At 42.3% G+C, this 18,861-nt stretch overlaps 1 protein-coding gene across 1 annotated transcript in view; it reads left to right on the top strand.

The window, feature by feature from the left end:
- CYP2U1 (cytochrome P450 family 2 subfamily U member 1) overlaps nucleotides 1-8,634 on the top strand; it is a 60,375-nt gene extending 51,741 nt beyond the window's left edge. Inside the window, exon 5 of the mRNA XM_073641106.1 lies at nucleotides 5,940-8,634. Coding sequence (XP_073497207.1) covers nucleotides 5,940-6,118 — 179 coding nt within the window. The 3' untranslated portion in view covers nucleotides 6,119-8,634. The remainder of the gene's footprint in view (nucleotides 1-5,939) is intronic.
- Nucleotides 8,635-18,861: the final 10,227 nt, after the last annotated feature.

Raw genomic sequence — 18,861 nt, 5'->3', positions numbered from 1 at the left:
ACTGACACGTCAATGATTTTCTTGTACAAAAATTGGTCTGAGTTTTATTAGTGTTTTTTTTAAGAGCTTGTCATCAGAGTTTGGCCAATGAGTCAGTTTTTACCATCAAAGTTTGGTTCGATTTTAAAGGAAACCTGTCACCAGAAAAAAACAGGTAATAGCATTACTAACCTGCCCGGCGCCTGCACGTAGCCAAACTATGGGGGGGGGGGACGCACTTTATTCTCCCCGGCTGCTTTCGGTTTCAGTCATGGGGGCGACGCGGGTTCAGTTATCGCTCTGAGAATACAGAGCGGCCACTGTAAATGTGCCCCGACACTGGCTCTGCATTAGGGCCGGCTGTCAGTCAGGGTCTTGGGCATGGTTACAGCAGCCACTCTCTATACACAGAGCGGTGACTGAAACCGAATACTGCCAGGGAGAATAAAGTTCATTTTCTCCCTGCTGCATTTGGCTGTGTGCAGGCGCCGGGCAGGTTAATAATGCCATTAACCTGTAGATTAACCCAATATCTGCAGGTTAATAGCATTTTTCTTGTGACTTGTTCCCTTTAATTAGTATGGCATCTGAGTGCTGTCCAATTTTTTTTTTTTCATGGACCCATAGACTTGCATTGCCAATTTTGATCTGACATGCGAATTTCGAAAAATTTACAGTGCATTAGTGCAGAGCCGGCTGTCAGTCAGTGCCAGCATGGTTTCAGCCACCATTCACTATGTGCTGAGCGGTGACTGGAGTCGCAACAGTCCAATCCTATGACTGAAAGCTGGAGGCTGCCAGGAGGAATAAAGTTAATTTCCTCTTGGTAGCTGGGCTGTCAGTTTCTGTGGGCAGCTTTAGAATGCTATTAATCTGCAGATTAACCCCATATCTGCAGGTTAAGAGTGTTGTTTTCGCATAACAGGTTCCCTTTAAGTAGAATCCTGCTGACAGATTCCTTTTAAGGACCATTTTTTTCCTGTATTCCAAGAGTCATAAAATTGGCTTTACTTATGTACTGCGCCTTCACTTTTATCATGGCTACAGAGGTTATGCCTCTTTTACAGCATGTGACCGCTGCAGCCAGTCACTGGGCTCAGTGGTTTTGAGCCATTCACCTCAGCATAACTGCGGAGTCTAGCAATTGCCTGCAGTGATGCATGATCTACAACACCTGTCAAACCGGATAATCCACTTTATCTTTTATTAACGCTTTCTAGGCTAGGTTAAAAAAATCAACAATTTTTTTTTTTACATTTTAAGCTCCAATGCATGTTAGTTTTACTCTTTGTCAGTACAATTGAAGACATTCACAATTTACATAAGTTTTGCTTTTCTTCTTTTGTGCAAAAAAAATCGCCATAACTTTGTTAACGAGAAAAATTAAAAACAAAGTTGTCTATTTTTATTTTTTTGTGTAATATTTTTTAAATATTTGTATACACTTTTTCTAAGGAACTTTGATCCCGAGGACATGATCTTTGATATAATACACTGCAGTACTTTTGTGTTGTAGCACTTTATGTTTGCCAGCAGAATGTAGACTGGCAATCTATTAAGCCCTGTCAGAGCTGATGGTAGTATTGAGGCATATATGGGAGCCATTGTTAGGCCACGACGCCATGTGAACCTATTAGCACCCTGTGATCCCAGCATGTCAGGAGCAACAGAGAGCCCCTTACCAATGCTTAAAGGGAATCTGTCAGCAGGTTGTTGCTATGTAAATCTGAGGGCAGCATGACTTTGGGGTTAAAACACTGAATCCAATGATATGTTGCATGTCTGGCTGTGTGATGTTGTTTACTTAAACTGAAGCTTTAATCACCTGTGATTAACATTGCTGTGACTAGCTGGCACAGGCTTCCAAGTCCAACTCCACCCCCTTCTGTGATAAGAACCTAACTCTGATTGTATCACAGCTGCCCCACCCAGTAATCGAAGTAATACATCGTTAGATTCAGGGTCACTTTTCCTACATTATGCGGCTCTCAAATGAGGTAGGAAAACCCTGTTGACAGATTCCGTTTAACCACCTAGGTGTAACAATCTCAGGCCAGTTTCACGCGTCCATTTTTTTTTACATACATAAACTAAATGGTTGGATGAGTTGGATCTGTCTTTTTCCTTTTTTTCTGCAGATACGCTGTCCATAATAAAAAGACGACTTTTCAAGCAGCACACCCTGATAGACCGGGCCTGAGGTTCCGCAGGTCCCTCTTAGAGGGGGGGGGGGGTACTGTCACCGCTTTATCGCGACAGAGAGGGGCCAGAAGATCGCGGTGTCTGATTCCACATACTTCTGCACTGATTAGAGGCACTTCACCATCATATTAAACGATGCAGGTTTCTTCAAGAGGCTCCTCTGTCCTCCACTCATTACCTGTAGTACTGGCACCTGTTTGAACTTGTTATCAGTATAAAAGACACCTGTCCGCAACCTCAAACAGTCCCACTTCAAACTAGACTGTGGTGAAAACCAAAGAGCTGTCGAAGGACACCAGAAACAAAATTGTAGCCCTGCACCAGGCTGGGAAGACTGAATCTGCAATAGGCAAGCAACTTGGTGTGAAGAAATCAACTGTGGGAGCAATAATTAGAAAATGGAAGACATACAAGACCACTGATAATCTCTCTTGATCTGGGGCTCCGCACAAGATCTCACCCCGTGTGGTCAAAATGATCTCAATAACGGTGAGCAAAAATCCCAGAACCACACGGGGGGGCCTAGTGAATGACCTGCAGAGAGCTGGGACCAATGTTACACAGGCTACCATTAGTAACACACTACGCCGCCAGGGACTCAGATCTTGCAGTGCCAGATGTGTCCCCCTGCTTAAGCCATTACATGTCCGGGCCCGTCTGAAGTTTGCTAGAGAGCATTTGGATGATCCAGAAGAGTATTGGGAGAAATGTCATATGGTCAGATGAAACACAACTCATCATGTTTGGAGGAGAAAGAATGCTGAGTTGCATCCAAAGAACACCATACCTACTGTGAAGCATGGGGGTGACAACATCATGCTTTGGGGCTGTTTCTCTGCCAAGGGACCAGGAAGACTGATCCATGTACATGAAAGAATGAATAGGGCCATGTATCGTGAGATTTTGAGTGCAAACCTCCTTCCATCAGCAAGGGCATTTAAGATGAAACATGGCTGGGTCTTTCAGCATGACAATGATCCCAAGCACACCGCCAGGGCAACGAAGGAGTGGCTTCGTAAGAAGCATTTCAAGGTCCTGGAGTGGCCTAGCCAGTCTCCAGATCTAAACCCTATAGAAAACCTTTGGAGGGAGTTGAAAGTCCGTGTTGCCCAGCGACAGCGCCAAAACATCACTGCTCTAGAGGAAATCTGCATGGAGGAATGGGCCAACATACCAGCAACAGTGTGTGCCAACCCTGTGAAGACTTACAGAAAACGTTTGACCTGTCATTGCCAACAGAGGATATATAACAAAGTATTGAGATGAACTTTTGTAATTGACCAAATACTTATTTTCCACCAAAATTAGAAAAAAATTTCTTTCCAAATCAGACAATGTGATTTTCAGGATTTGTTTTCTCATTTTGTCTCTCATAGTTGAGGTCTACCTATGATGTCCAATAGAGCGGAGATGATGAAAAGCTACACTCACCGTTTATGTAAAAATAAGAGTCCTTTATTTCATATTAGGATAAAATGAATGGAAAGCAGGGAGTGCGGGGAGGAGGTGGACGACAGCTATTTCACGCTCTAACTAGAGCTTCTGCGGGTCCATGTCACCTATGATGTCAATTACAGGCCTCTCTTATCTTTTTAAGTGGGAGAACGTGCACAATTGGTGGCTGACTAAATACTTTTTTCCCCCACTGTAATTTTGCTTTAAGGGCTTAAGTATGATTGTCTAGATCAGAACTTGTTTAGTTAAGGTACAAGAGGGGATAAAGCGGGGGTAGAACAGGATAAATTTTACATGCTTTGCGTCATGTATCTTCTACCTGATATGAACACACAGTATTGATGCCCACACACAGTGGCATGCAGGATGCTACTTTTTTTAACTGTCGTACAGAAAATCATTACAAGGGGGGAGTGGAGTAGAGCAACGCCAAATTTTGGAATTTTTCAAAGTTGCATTTGATAAAGCAGTCTAAAATATCTGGAAAACCACTTTGACATAAAAAAGTGAAAGCTTATTAAACGACAAAAGACAACTCAAAAAAAGGTGCAAATTGTTTGATGACTTTGAAATTATAAAGTCACCAATTGAGAGGTATTCACACCTAAAAAACTGGAGGAAATATAATGATGGGGCCCACTCTGCTAATAGTTTGCCTCCAAATTCCTTCTGTTGGAATACACTTGTAATGTACTTAGCAAGGGCTGGTTGAATTTTTTTTTTTTGTTTTTGTGTCTGGAATATCATTTACCTAATGTCACGAACACCACACACTCGTTGCTGTGATGAAAAAGGGGGGCTCCACTTCTTTCACTCACCTATCATAATAGGCTGACAATGAGCTAAGCGCACCCCTCACTCTGTTCTTGCATCCATACACTTTTCGCTGACGTTGCCATCTGTTTTACTAGGACAGTGGGACGCCAGCACTGAATAATACACTAGCACACATGCCACCCAGCTTTCCCAATCACCTGACTGGTTCACTTCTTGCACTCTGGCATCCACAAGGTAACACAATCAGGCTATACTTTACCTCTTCAGGGTTGTGTGTTTGTTAGCTGAGAATGGCAGTTAGGATTAGTACAGTTTAATTAAATGAGTGATATGTGTAAAGTAAACACTGACTGACCAAGGTGTGAAATTGAACATTACCTGACCAACTCAAGGGCTCAGCAAAGTGTGAAAGTAAAGTGTCCTACAATCTTAATGCTCTGCCAATGTATTAGGTAAACTACTCCTGACCAATTACCTCCTCTCGCTGTTACATTTCTAAAGGTGTATTTTTTCATGAACTCTTTTTGTTCAGATTAGTCACTATATTTTCAGACAAAATCTTCTTCCACTAAATAATTTGATCAAATTGCCCTTTTTTTCCCAGAATGGTTTTGTGGTTTCACACATGTCTTGTATTGGTGACCTAACATCTTGCAGTGTTCATGCTTCTGTAGTGGGAGCAAAGCTGGACTTTGGGATTCTGAAAAACACAGCAAAACCTGCTTTATGTAAGCAGCTTCTTTACTGCCAAGAGAAGCAGGTTTTTCCTGCAGAAAAAAACGCAGCAAAAACGCAACGCGTGAACATAGCCTTAGAGCAGTAATTTATTAAATTTCAGATTTAACAGTGCGGTTTAAAAGTACAGTGCTGACAAAAAGATAAAATAATAAAAAATGACATGTACACGAGGCAAAGACAATGTAAAACAAAAGGGATGAATAAAGAAAGCCCTTACAGATTAGATCTGTGAGCGATTCCTAGAAGATCACCGCAGAAATTAGGACAGATCTACAATTGACGTAGTCTTTCCTGGATCTGTCAATAAGTTTCCCTAGATGAGTTATTATAAAGGGTCTCATCCACCCCCATCACTCCTCATGGTCAGCGGAGAGGAGGATGGCTAATTGTATACATGGAAAGATGTGGCAAAGACCTCATAACTTATGTCATATTTTCCCACAGGAACCTGTTAGTGGATTAATATGACTGCCATATTTCCGAGCACACTTTGACCATCCTAGACACACCAAACATGACTGATACATCCATAATTCAGGGTGATATTACATGTGGTTTCCCAAGGCTTGAACCCACAGAAGCGATTGTGTCCCCTAATTAGATATATGGTATGAAAATATTGCATTTCCATTGCCATTTGATGTTTCAGGTATGGGCTAAAGATGACCTCTATGTCTTAGAGGCAGTTGTCTTCACCTTTTATATGGCACCCATATGCTAAAGAGAAAGTACAGTGATAGTTTGTTCTTTTGTTTGATCTTATTTTCTTTTCTGTTTGTGCTTTTTAGGTCGACGGGTTTGTATGGGTGAACAGTTGGCCAAGATGGAGCTATTCCTGATGTTCGTCAACCTGCTGCAGTCTTTCAGTTTTTCATTTGCTAATGAGACATTTCAACCAATGCTGGAGGGACGGTTTGGCTTGACCCTTGCTCCATACCCATTTGATATCAAGATTGCTAAAAGATGACTTCTGAAGCTGAATCTGTGAATGGCTGAACTCAATATGTAATCAACACGATTATCCTAAGTTTGTTTTTTTTCCCTTTGAAAAGATTGGTCTTAAAAATTTCAACCGCAGTCACAGGACAACCCAAAGTGGTGGAAATGGAGTGCTTCATCCTTGCTTATATAGCGTATAGTATGTATGGTGTACAGACAGTGTTCTCCTTGGCTGGTATACAGCTCATCTCTTTGTATACAGTGTGTATAATTGATGCCACGTAACGTTATAGGTCTTCTGCAACATGCCGAAAACATAGCACTTGAATGTTTGCACGGCACTTTCCTTAGTGACTGTAATGTCCTCTTCAAAATATTAAGAGCCTAGATTCTTAAATTGTTTCAGTGATCTTTTTTATAAGATGGCAGCATAAGTCCAAGTTCAGACTTTCATACATTTATTGAGAATGAGGACTCACTTTAGATGAATCCACGCCTTACTGCCCACCATTTGCCTTTCTACAGAGGTCCTGAAGTGGCCTACGGCAGCATGTTTTTACTGCACTTTACTAAAGTAGTGCTGCATGGTTTCCTGCACCACAATGAACGGATGCATGGATATCTATTGACAGCTTGGCTATTGCTCCAATGGCCTGGATGGGAAATACCTCTGATCCTGAACCGTTGACCCATTTGATCGGCTTGATCACCCTTCAATCAGAGACTGGCAAACCCCTGTGCTGTCAGCCCTAAGAACTCCAGAACTTTCTGTACACTCACCCTGTTGTAAAGGCGCACTAAGGGTCCTTTTACACTTAAAGACAAATTTGTGAAAATGAGCTCCGATCCATGAGCTAATTTTTTATATTCAGAAGACACTGATTTATACACAACAATGTTTTTTCTTTCTTGATTCATAGGGCAAAGATTACCATCCTCTCCCCATGAAAAAGGCCTAAACTGCAACCCGGGTCTCACAGTTTAGAAAATATACTATATTGCCATACTTTTGTATACTAAGTTTTCAGAAACATGTAATGTTATAATCCCCTAATAGGGATACAAAAATGTAGTAAGAAAAAATAATAATAAATGCAATAATTTATAATAAATTGCTTGCCCAATCATTGATACAAAAAAAACATGTTTATGTATTCTCACAACAGAGACCAAAAATCCTTTCTCCCACATAGTTTCATACACCCAAGTCAATGAAGAAAAAAATAAAGTTATGGCTGCAAAAATGCAAATAAAAACCTTTTAGTCATTAGATCCCAAACAGTCTTGATCATTAACGGGTAAGTATTTGTCCTGTACCAGAAAGAAAGAAAAGAAAATGTAACTAAATGGTAGAATGGGGAAAAGGGAATGTACGTAATAAAAGACAGTAATAGTAACCAAAGTTCTTTATTGTATTAGCGTCTTTCTGACAACTATAGTTATATTTCTGTTTTTTCAATCCTATGGCAGATATGTATTTTTATAACATGGGTAGCTTAGGTTGATACTCGCTCAGTACAATCTCCTAATATAAACATCCTTACCATTGCCAATCATTTTGATATCAGAAATGTGTCCCTGATTTTTCTGCTTTCTATTTGTTCTTCTATCTAAAGTATCCGCAGTTGGGTTTTCAGTAAAAGGTTGCATACACATGTACTGCATTAAAGGAAATCAGCAGGTTTTTGCTATGTAATTTGAGAGTAGGGGCATATACCCTGATTCCAGTGTTGTCACTTAATAGGCTGTGTGTTGCTGTTTCAATAAAATCAGTGTTTTATCAGCAGGAGATTATCACAACCGGACTAGGTGTCACATGCCTCCTGGTGAACTTTTTCTTTGTAACCCCACTCCCACCACTGTTTAACAGCTCTCTCTGTCAATATACTGTGTACACATAAAACTGCCAATCAGAGTGGTGAGGGCAGGGTTATACAGAGCTCAGCATTCTGAGCACTGCTAGATCTGTAAGAGAAAACAGTGATTGTATCAAAGCGACAGCCTGCAGCCCAACAAGTGACACATCACTGGAGTCAGGGTCTGAGCTCCTACATCATGCTTCCCTTTAAGTAACTCGGCAAGTATCTGCATCTCGCAGAATCCTCAGGCATGAATGTCCACTTTTGATGCCATTGAGCAGAGTACACACAATCTGAGTTTTCCCTTATAATCTGCTCTAACATAAACCTAGGTGACTGCGACTCTATCGTTCCAACGGAATAATAGAAAAATGACAAATCATCTGAAGTAGTTGGTAAAAAATGCTCCTATAATGCAGCAATGTCTCGTGAAGCTGGAAGCTAGACAATGGTTAGAACTGGAATAAAATGTAAATTACTAAAGAAATAATATGAAGAATTGTGCTCATAAAATATAATGCAAAGAAATGACCAAAATTGCTTCTTGTCTAATGTTATCTGCTTCTGTTGGCATTGCCCTGCCGCCATCACATAATATGTATACATGTATATGAATGCTGATTTGCGTTTACAATGGCATTTTTTGTAATATAACCACGAATGAAAATAAAAATAACTAAGAAAAGATTGTGGGGAGTTTGTATGTCTACATAAAATATTCCTAAAGTATTTTGTGTATTGACCTTATGACTTTATTCGCTATAGCAAGTCCCTTGTGCAATTATATCAGATTTTCCTATTGTATATGTCTGAATGAAGGGCCATTAATTAATCGCTAGATGGGGCGCCCTAATATTTATGGATTTGCTTATAATATATGGCATACATTTGCACAATAGAGATCAACAATGGCGTTCCTGCATACTCCGCAGTATAATTCTACGACTCCCCACCGTATACACACACTGCTCGGCGTGAAAAATATTAAAGGGGCATTCCCATTGATCATTTATTTATCAATGTGGCGCTTCAACCTCTGGGATCCCTACAATTAAGAGTGGAGACAAGAGGACAGAGCACTACATCCCATTCACTTATTTCCTGCTCAGTTGTGGAAAGCCACTCAGTTGTATAGGGAGAAATGGGGCGCAGTGCTGTGCTCCCTCCATTCTCAAGATCAGTGGGAGTACCAGAGGATGGACCCCAACTAATCAGCAATTAAATGCATATCCTAGAAAGGATTGAAAAATCCCTTTAGGTAGCAGAACCTATGGAAAGGACGTTTAACATTTTATACAAGGTATGAATAAAAAACAAAGTCAAGATAAAATTTTTAGGTCCAGTTACTATAAATTCTGCAATCTTCGAGGTAATCTTTGCGTTCTGATTTTGTAAGTGTTCTCGTTGCCCCCCATACAAGTACACGGTACACAGCTCCCCTTGCACGTTGTGCTTACCGCCTTGATACGGTGGTTACAATTCATCGCTTTTCCAGGGTGCAGTCTTCAGCAAGACTTTCAATCAGTAGAAAACGGCATTATTTACTGTATGTTGACACTCTACGGAAATACCGGTAGATACATCTACACTGTGCGCAGAATTATTAGGCAAGTCAGTATTTTGACCATATCATCATTTTTATGCAGATTTTCCAACTCCAAACTGTATAAACTTGAATACTTATTGGATGAAGCAGATCAGGTGATGTGTAATGAGGGAGAGTGTCGCCTAAGCATACAACACCCTTTATCAAATTGTGCAGAATTATTAGGCAGCTTGTTTTCCTCAGGCAAAATGAGCCAAAATAGAGATATAACTGACTGGGTAGTCACAAATTGTTACAAGTTTTTAGAGGGATGCAGCACTGTAGAAATTGCTACGATATTGAGGTGTGATCACAGAAATATCAAACATTTTGTTGGAACTAGTCAACATTGTAACAAAACCGTGTTGAAAAATAAAGACGCATATTGACTGCCAAAGATTTGAGAAGAATCGAATGTGAAGCGACCAGGAACCCATATTCCAGAACTGCAGCCTCCTTGGAGTGCCCAGAAGTACAAGGTGTTCAGTGCTCACAGACATGGCCGAAATAAGGAAGGCTGAAACCCGACCATCACTAAATAAGACACAGAAGTGGAAACGTCAAGATTGGGCCAAGAAACATCTGCAGACAGATCTTTCAAAGGTTTTATGGACCGATGAGATGAGAGTGACTCTTGACGGACCAGATGAATGGACCCGTGGCAGGATCAGTAACAGGTACAGACCTCCACTTTGACTCAGACGCCAGCAAGGTGGAGGTGGGGTACTGCTATGGGCTGGTATTATTAAAGATGAACAAGTTGGACCAAAGGCCAACATCTTTCAAGAAAACCATGATTTTTATGCAGGACTCCTTCCTCACCTGAGTTCTGACATTCCCTTCCTCACATGACCTAAATTGAGAACTTGTGGGTCCTTCTTAAATTGGAGATTTACAGTGAAGGAAAACTGTATACCCTCTCGGAAAAGTATCTAAGAGGCTGTGGTTGGTGCTGCCCAAAAAGTTGATTGTCAACAGATTAAAAATTCACAGACTCCATGGATGGAAGGCTTATGACAGTTATTGAAAAGAAGGGTGGCTATATTGGTCACTGATATTTTAAGTTGTTTATTATTCTCACTTTAACAGGTGAAAGTAAACAATCGAGGTGGGATTTTCATTTTGTAGCATAATTCTGAACACTAATAGTGGCTTAATAATTTTGCACTCAGAATTCTCGGTCTTGCATTGAGAGCTTGTGACCATGACCACTGACTTCCGGTCGTCAGAAGTTGTGGTCACAAGATGGTGGATTGGGACCACAGCGGCGCCATGAAGAGCAGAAGACGGCAGCTGGAAAGTATAAAACTAGATTCAGGAAACTTAGATTTTTAACACCACTCCAGAGCTGCAAAAAAAAACAAACTGCTGGAGTGGTGCATTAAATATTCAGATATCAGGTTTATTAATCTTTTGGATTGACTGGCAGAACTGTAGTTGGTCAATAATATCAAAAATGCAAAGTGCCTAATAATTGTTCACACAGTGTAAATTAGTTTTTTTCTTAAGTATATACCGGACTTTTTGCTACAAAACTGCTATCTGCTTGTGAACATACCGTAAGTCAGACCTGGGCAAACTGCGGCCCATGGGCCATATCCGACCCTTTCCTATCTGGCCCAAGGAACAAGATGCAGATACTGGTGAATATAATGGTGGAAGAGGGAGCCTGATGACACACTAATGGTAAAAACGGACACACTTACCAAACACTGTTGACACACTGATGGTGAAAACAGATACAGGACCAAACACTGTTGACACACTGATGGTGAAAACAGATACAGGACCAAACATTGATGACACACTGATGGTAAAAATGGACACACGGAGCACACACTGATGGTAAAAACAGACACACGGCCCATACACTGATGGTAAAAACAGACACATGGACCAAACACTGATGACACTAATGGTAAAAATGGACACACTGACCAAACACTGATGATACAGTGATGGTAAAAACAGACACGGATCTGTATGTACGTATGTGACATCCGTGTGGCATATGTGTGACATCCATATGTTCGTGTGATACATCCATGTACTGGCGCCTGGGAAATGCAGTACAGTTCATGCTGATCCCAGGCGCCAGCTGCCGAAGGCAGCTCTCGACGTTATTTTTTAATAAATGTGTAAAACAGGGTGTTGACTTTTATTTCAAATAAAGTATTGTATTCAGGCTGTGTGTTTATTTCCAAAATTTTACTATGGGGTTAGTAATGGGGGTTTCTTATAGACGCCTCTCCATTACTAACCCCTGGGCTTCATGTCAGCTGCCAATACAAAGCTGACATGAACCTCACTTGACACCGCACCAGGGCAAGTGGGAAGAGCCGAAGCTAAGTGCCAGATTTGGCGCATCTTATTGATGCGCCATTTCTGGAGCCGCTGAGGGCTGTGATTAGCCTTGGAGGGGGCCAGTATCCATGGCTATTAATATCAGTCCACCTTAGCCTTTGATGGTTAGAATTTATAGGGGGACCCTACATCAATTTGTTTCTGAGGTACCTCTGTTAACTAGCCAGTAAACACTAAGCAAACAACTGTGGGCTGTTATTAATAACCAGGAAACATCTTTGGCTAATGGCCCCTTTCCCTGGCTAGTAATATCAGCCACCATCAGGCGGCTTTCTCACTGCTGGTTAGGAGTAATCTGCGGGAGCCCACGGCACTTATTTTATTTCATTTTTAAGTTTACACAGGATGTACTCAACAGGTGCTAAATATAACTCCCATCGTCTCCTGCTCGCACTGATCTCAGCACGAGCAGCCGACAATGAGAGCTGCCTTAAGCAGCCGGCGCCTGGGATCAACGCAATCTCTACAGCTTTTTCCCAGGCGCCGCTAAATGTCACTCTGATGACACACGGATATCATCCGTGTCTCATCAGTGTGCACGTGTGCAGCATGAATTTTGTCTGGCAAAAAAACCTGACATGTCTGCGGGTTTTTCACACGGACACATGGTCAGTGTGAAAAACCTGACATGTGCGCACACCTAATGAATACAAATGCGCATGTCTGTATTTTCAGTCCTTAAAAAAACAGACCACATACGGACATACAAAATGGATGTGTGAAGGGGGCCTTGGGGAGTTTTTGGCTTCTTGAAGCATTTTGGAAGAGGCTTTTTCTTAAAGCTTTTTTTGCAGCCTTTTGGTTGGACAGTGCCTAGTTTGGAGCGAATTCCATCTGGAGCCATTTCAGACATGATATGCAGTTTCTTTTTTCCCCACCATGTGCTTTTCAAAACCTTAAAATGAAAAAATGCTGAAAAGACTGAAGAAATGATCAGCAAACTGGTTTTACAACATAAATGAATAGGAAAGCGTTTTACAAAGGATTTTTGAGCGATTTTTCAGATGTTTTCTGAGTGGAATTGCTCCCCAAAAAAACCCTCAGTGAGCACACACCCTAAGTCTGTTTCTATTTTCCTAAAAACCAGTCCCGACAAATAGAATGTCCAAACATAAGTGTGAATGTAGCCTAATAGTGCCATATTGCAGCATACTGAGTTCATTCAGTTCCATAGTACTTAACAGTATTATGTATGATGAGGGCTGAAATGTTTCTCCTATGCCTTATAGCAGTGGTCCCCAACCTTTCTTACAATGAGAGCCATATTCCACTCTGAAAGGGTGGGGCGCCACATCCAGAGACCCACTGAGCAGTGACATCCAGGTGCTTCTCCCCCACAGTAGTGACACCCAGAGACACCATTATCAGTGTAATGACAGTCAAAAACTTTCTTCAGAAATCACACCGAAGCAGTACACTTACTGCTAGGGGTTCCCACCTTATCTCCATTTGGTATTTTCGCATCAAGCATTCCCACCATACAATCGCATCCAGTTTCAATCACTCCTTCTATCTTACAGTATTATCCTATAGCCAGCTTACCATTTAGCAGCTGAACGATGGGCACCCCAGTAAAAGCAACTTGAAATTTCTGAATGGTTCTCAATGGAGGTAAAATGACTGGCTGCCAATGCGACCGAAACTATGAAGCTAAAACTCCACTCACACAGCTCATTTATTGGCTGGCTGCAGGTGAATGAGGATTTGACCCCATCAGACAGCGGTGATTGTACACTAAATATTTGTTCACCTTATTGGTGAATATTTATTAGGGATACAAAAGAGCAGTCTCTATTTGGTGAGCAGAGACAAAGGACCTAGCTAACCAAAAAGAGCCAGACTGTCCATCACTACTTAATTTATTTCTCCACCAAGGCCAATATATGTGCATATATATATATATGCATTCAGATCAGCTCTTCTGTGGAGGGCTACTTGCAAAAGTCTTAAAACCTTCTTTTCATAGTGGTTTGCTACACCTGGTACTAATGCACTTAGCTGGCAGACAGCCGCAACACATAATAGGCCCACGAGGCACAGGTTGGGGACCCCTGCCTTACAGGCTTTACCCCATGTCCCCTCTTTATACTTACAAACTGTCCACCGTTAACCTTACAGACTGCTCACCCTGCACCATATTCATTCTTACAGACTGTGCCCCCTTTCTCTCCATCTCTACAAACTGCTCCCCCTGCCCCCTCTTCATCCGAGAAACTGCTCCTTCTGCCCTATATTCATCCTTGCAGAATGACCCTATGCCTCCTATTCATCCTTACAAATTGCTCTCCCTGCCCATTCTTCATCCTTACAGACTGCGTTCCCTGTCCCGACTTCACCCTTACAGACTGCTCTCTCTGCCCCATCTTCATCCTTACAGAATGCTCCTTTTGCTGCATTTTCATCCTTACAAATTACTCCCCATGCCCCCTCTTCATCCTTACAGACTGCGTCACATGCCTCCTCCTTAAAAATTGCTCCTCCTGCTCCCTCTTCATCCTTACAGACTGCTCCCTCTGCCTCATCTTCATTGTTACAGAGCGCTCCCTCTGCCCCATTTTCATCCTTACAGACTGCTCTCTCTTTAGGAACACAAGAACGACTAGGAGTACAAATGGCTTACAAAGAAGAAAATTGTTTATTAATCAATAGGTATACAGTACCAAATTTTAAATATCATCAGTATAAGAATAGGGGACAAAAAAGTGCAAAAGTGCCTATCCAAAACCCCCAAGGTGTAATGCGTCCCATCCCAGTGTAGATAAAATCCCTAGGGCCACCAAGGAGCCCACATAAATAGTCAGGGATGCAAATATAGAGTGCACCTATCACCACTACACTGTGTTCAGAATTATTAGGCAAATGAGTATTTTGATCACATGATACTTTTTATACATGTTGTCCTACTCCAAGCTGCATAGGCTTGAGAGCCAACTACCAATTAAGTAAATCTGGTGATGTGCATCTCTGTAATGAGGAGGGGTGTTGACTAATGACATCAACACCCTATATAAGGTGTGCCTAATTATTAGGCAACTTCCTTTCCTTTGGAAAAATGGGTCATAAGAGAGATTTGATGGGCTCTGAAAAGTCAAAAATTGTCTTGCAGAGGGATGCAGCAGTCTTGAAATTTCCAAACTTTTGAAGCGTGACCACCGAACAATCAAACATTTCATGGCAAATAGCCAACAGGGTCGCAAGACGCGTGTTGGCCTAAAAAAGGCGCAAAATAACTGCCCATGAATTGAGGAAAATCAAGCGTGAAGCTGCTAAGATGCCATTCGCCACCTGTTTTGCCATATTTCAGAGCTGCAACGTTACTGGAGTATCAAAAAGCACAAGGTGTGCGATACTCAGGGACATGGCCAAGGTAAGGAAGGCTGAAAAACGACCACCTTTGAACAAGAAACATAAGATAAAACGTCAAGAATGCGCCAAGAAATATCTTAAGACTGATTTTTCAAACGTTTTATGGACTGATGAAATGAGAGTGACTCTTGATGGGTCAGTGGCTGGATCTGTAAAGGGCAGAGAGCTCCACTCCGACTCAGACGCCAGCAAGGTGGAGGTGGGGTACTGGTATGGGCTGGTATCATCAAAGATGAACTTGTGGGACCTTTTCAGGTTGAGGATGGAGTGAAGCTCAACTCCCAGACCTACTGCCAGTTTCTGGAAGACAACTTCTTCAAGCAGTGGTACAGGAAGAAGTCAGTATCGTTCAAGAAAAACATGATTTTCATGCAGGATAATGCTCCATCACATGCAACCAACTACTCCACAGCGTGGCAGGCCAGTAAAGGTCTAAAAGAAGAAAAAATAATGACATGGCCCCCTTGTTCACTTGATCTGAACCCCATAGAGAACCTGTGTTCCATCATAAAATGTGAGATCTACAGGGAGGGAAAACAGTACACCTCTTGGAACAGTGTCTGGGAGGCTGTGGTGGCTGCTGCACGCAATGTTGATCGAAAACAGATCAAGCAACTGACAGAATCTATGGATGGAAGGCTGTTGAGTGTCATCATAAAGAAAGGTGTCTATATTGATCACTAATTTTTTTGGTTTTTGTTTTTGCATGTCAGAAATGTTTATTTCTAAATTTTGTGCACTGATTGGTTTACCTGGTGAAATTAAACAAGTGAGATGGGATTATATTTGGTTTTTATTAAGTTGCCTAATAATTCTGCACAGTAATAGTTACCTGCACAAACAGATATCCTCCTAAGATAGCCAAATCTAAAAAAAAAACACTCCAACTTCCAAAAATATTAAGCTTGGATATTTATGAGTCTTTTGGGTTGATTGAGAACATAGTTGTTGATCAATAATAAAAATAATCCTCTAAAATACAACTTGCCTAATAATTCTGCACACAGTGTATAGTAGTGACCTGAGCAAATATGAGGGGGACTCAATTTGCCATGTGGCAGAAAAGTATGTACTCACCACAGGGACAGGACCAGGCTGGATGGGAGCGCAAATAGGGGGGGCCGCAAGGTAGCAGACGCACCTCGATGAGCGTTTCGCTGTCACAAGGCAGCTTTCTCAGGAGGAAGTGTGCATTAGAGTTCGTAGGACCTTATTAAATACGACCCATATTGGTCATGTGGCCAGATCATGTGACCAAAGGATATCAGGGGTGAGCAAGCAGGACCTGCAGTGGCGCATGCGAGGCGATGCCGACACCCCGCACATGGATCTTGGCCGTCACAACCCCAGCGCATCATCCAAAGCACCGAGGTGCCTGGAGTCAGCGCAAGGAGGATACTGACAGCAGGATCAATGCCCAGGACCGGGAAGCCAGGGCGCATGTGCGCAGCGGTCACTGCACCTCATCTCTAGTCCCTGATGTGTATCCACCATTGCCCCCACAAAAAGTGTAATGGGATCACACATATAGAAGATGGCATCATATCACAGTATCACATAATTACACCGCTGTGTATAGTTATAAAATCCATAAGAATTTCCACATCTTAGTCCAAAATAACTCTGCATAGGAAAATCCAACATATAAATCTAGCCCACATGAGACCTTCCGGGGACAAAAAAAAGAGTGCCAGGTTGATGTAAAGACGGACCCACAAACTCTATGAAAAAAAGGAAAGAAATAAACCAATATAATTAAAAACAATTCAAAAAAAGAAATTAAAAACACAGAAATCGTTTTGCTAACCAATAAAAGTATAGGGGCGGAGCAGGAGAACATTACACCACTATAAGAACGATGAGAAGACCAGGCTCTCATTCAGGCCCCGCGGAGACACCGTATCTAGGGTTGAAATCCATCTGGCCTCTTTTTGGGCCAAAATCTGTTTACCATTCCCTCCACGGGAGCCCAAATGTAAGATGTCTATGCCACGTACCCTCAGGGAGCTAGGATTTTTTTTTGGCGGGGGACGGTGGGGGAGCTCGAGGATTTTATGCTGCAGCACAACTCTAACAAGTGGGGCATTAAACTTACATATACTTACCATCCCAAACGCATGGAATTCCTGGATGTCCTTCTGGAGGTGGTTTCTTCCTCCTCTCTCCAAGCTGGGGGGTGTGACGGCCGAGATCCACGTGCGGGGTGTCGGCACCGCCGCGCATGCGCCACTGCAGGTCCTGCTTGCTCACCCCTGATATCCTTTGGTCATATGATCAATATGGGACGTATTTAATAAGGTCCTACGAACTCTAATGCACACTTCCTCTTGAGAAGGCTGCCTTGTGACAGCAAAAAGCGCGTTGAGGTGCGTCTGCTACCTTGCGGCCCCCCCTATTTGCGCTCCCATCCAGCTTGGTCCTGTCCCTGTGGTGAGTACATACTTTTCTGCCACATGGCAAGTTGAGTCCCCCTATTTGCTCAGGTCACTACTATAGTGGTGAGTGCAATGTAACCTTGATAGGTGCACTCTATATTTGCATCCCTGACTATTTATGTGGGCTCCTTGGTGGCCCTAGGAATTTTTTCTACACAGGGATGGGACGCATTACACCTTGGGGGCTTTGGATAGGCACTTTTGCACTTTTTTGTCCCCTATTCTTATACTGATATTTAAAATTTGGTAAAATTATTGATTAATAAACAATTTTCTTCTTTGTAAGCCATTTGTACTCCTAGTCGTTCTTGTGTTCCTAACATGATTTGAGTAGGCTTTCTGGGTTAGCCCCGGTCATCCGGGTCTCTAACCCGGTCTTTTTTGGTTAATGATATGTTGGTCGCTGTTTATAGACTGCTCTCTCTTCCCCATCTTCATTCTTAGACTGCTCCCCCTGCCCTATCGTTATCCTTATAGACTTATTCCCATGCCCTCTCTTTATCCTTAGACTGCTCCATCTTGATCCTTAGACTTCTCCCTCTGCCTCATCTTCAATCTTACAGACTGTGCCCCTGAATCTTTTTCATCCCTACAGACTGCTCTCCTAGTCACCTCTTCATACTTATAGACTGCTCCCCCTGTCTTCATCCTAATATACTGTTCCTTCTGTCCCCTTCATCCTTAGACTGCTCTCCATGCCCCAACTTCATCAGATAGCTCTCCTTGCTAAAACTTCATTTTTACAATCTGCTTACCCTGCACCATCTTCTACCTTACAGACTGCTCCCCCTGTCCGCTCTTCATCCCTACAGACTGCTCTTTGTCCAATCTTCATCCTTACAGACTGCTCTCTGCCCCATTTTCATCCTTACAGACTGCTCTCCGTGCACCTTATTTACCCTTACAGACTGCTCACTTGGCCCTCTCTTCAATCTTACAGACTGCTCCTCCTGCCCCGTCCTCATCCTTAGACTTCTCCCCTAAACCCATCTATGCAGACTTCGCCTCTTCATCCTTAGACTGCTCCCTCTGCCCATCTTCATCCTTACAGAATGCTCCTTCTGCCCACTTCATCCTTACAGACTGCTCTCTGCCCCCCTTCATCATTACAGATTGCTCCCTCTTTATCCTTACAGACTGCTCCCTCTTCATCCTTACAGAC

This window comes from Phyllobates terribilis, unplaced genomic scaffold, assembly GCF_046119375.1.
Source record: "Phyllobates terribilis strain yellow unplaced genomic scaffold, ASM4611937v1 Scaffold_1__5_contigs__length_1240528914, whole genome shotgun sequence".
In the NCBI taxonomy this organism is placed as follows: Eukaryota; Metazoa; Chordata; class Amphibia; order Anura; family Dendrobatidae; genus Phyllobates; species Phyllobates terribilis.
The sequence above is the reverse complement of the archived record's forward strand: the minus strand, read 5'-3'. Positions and strand labels throughout refer to the sequence as shown.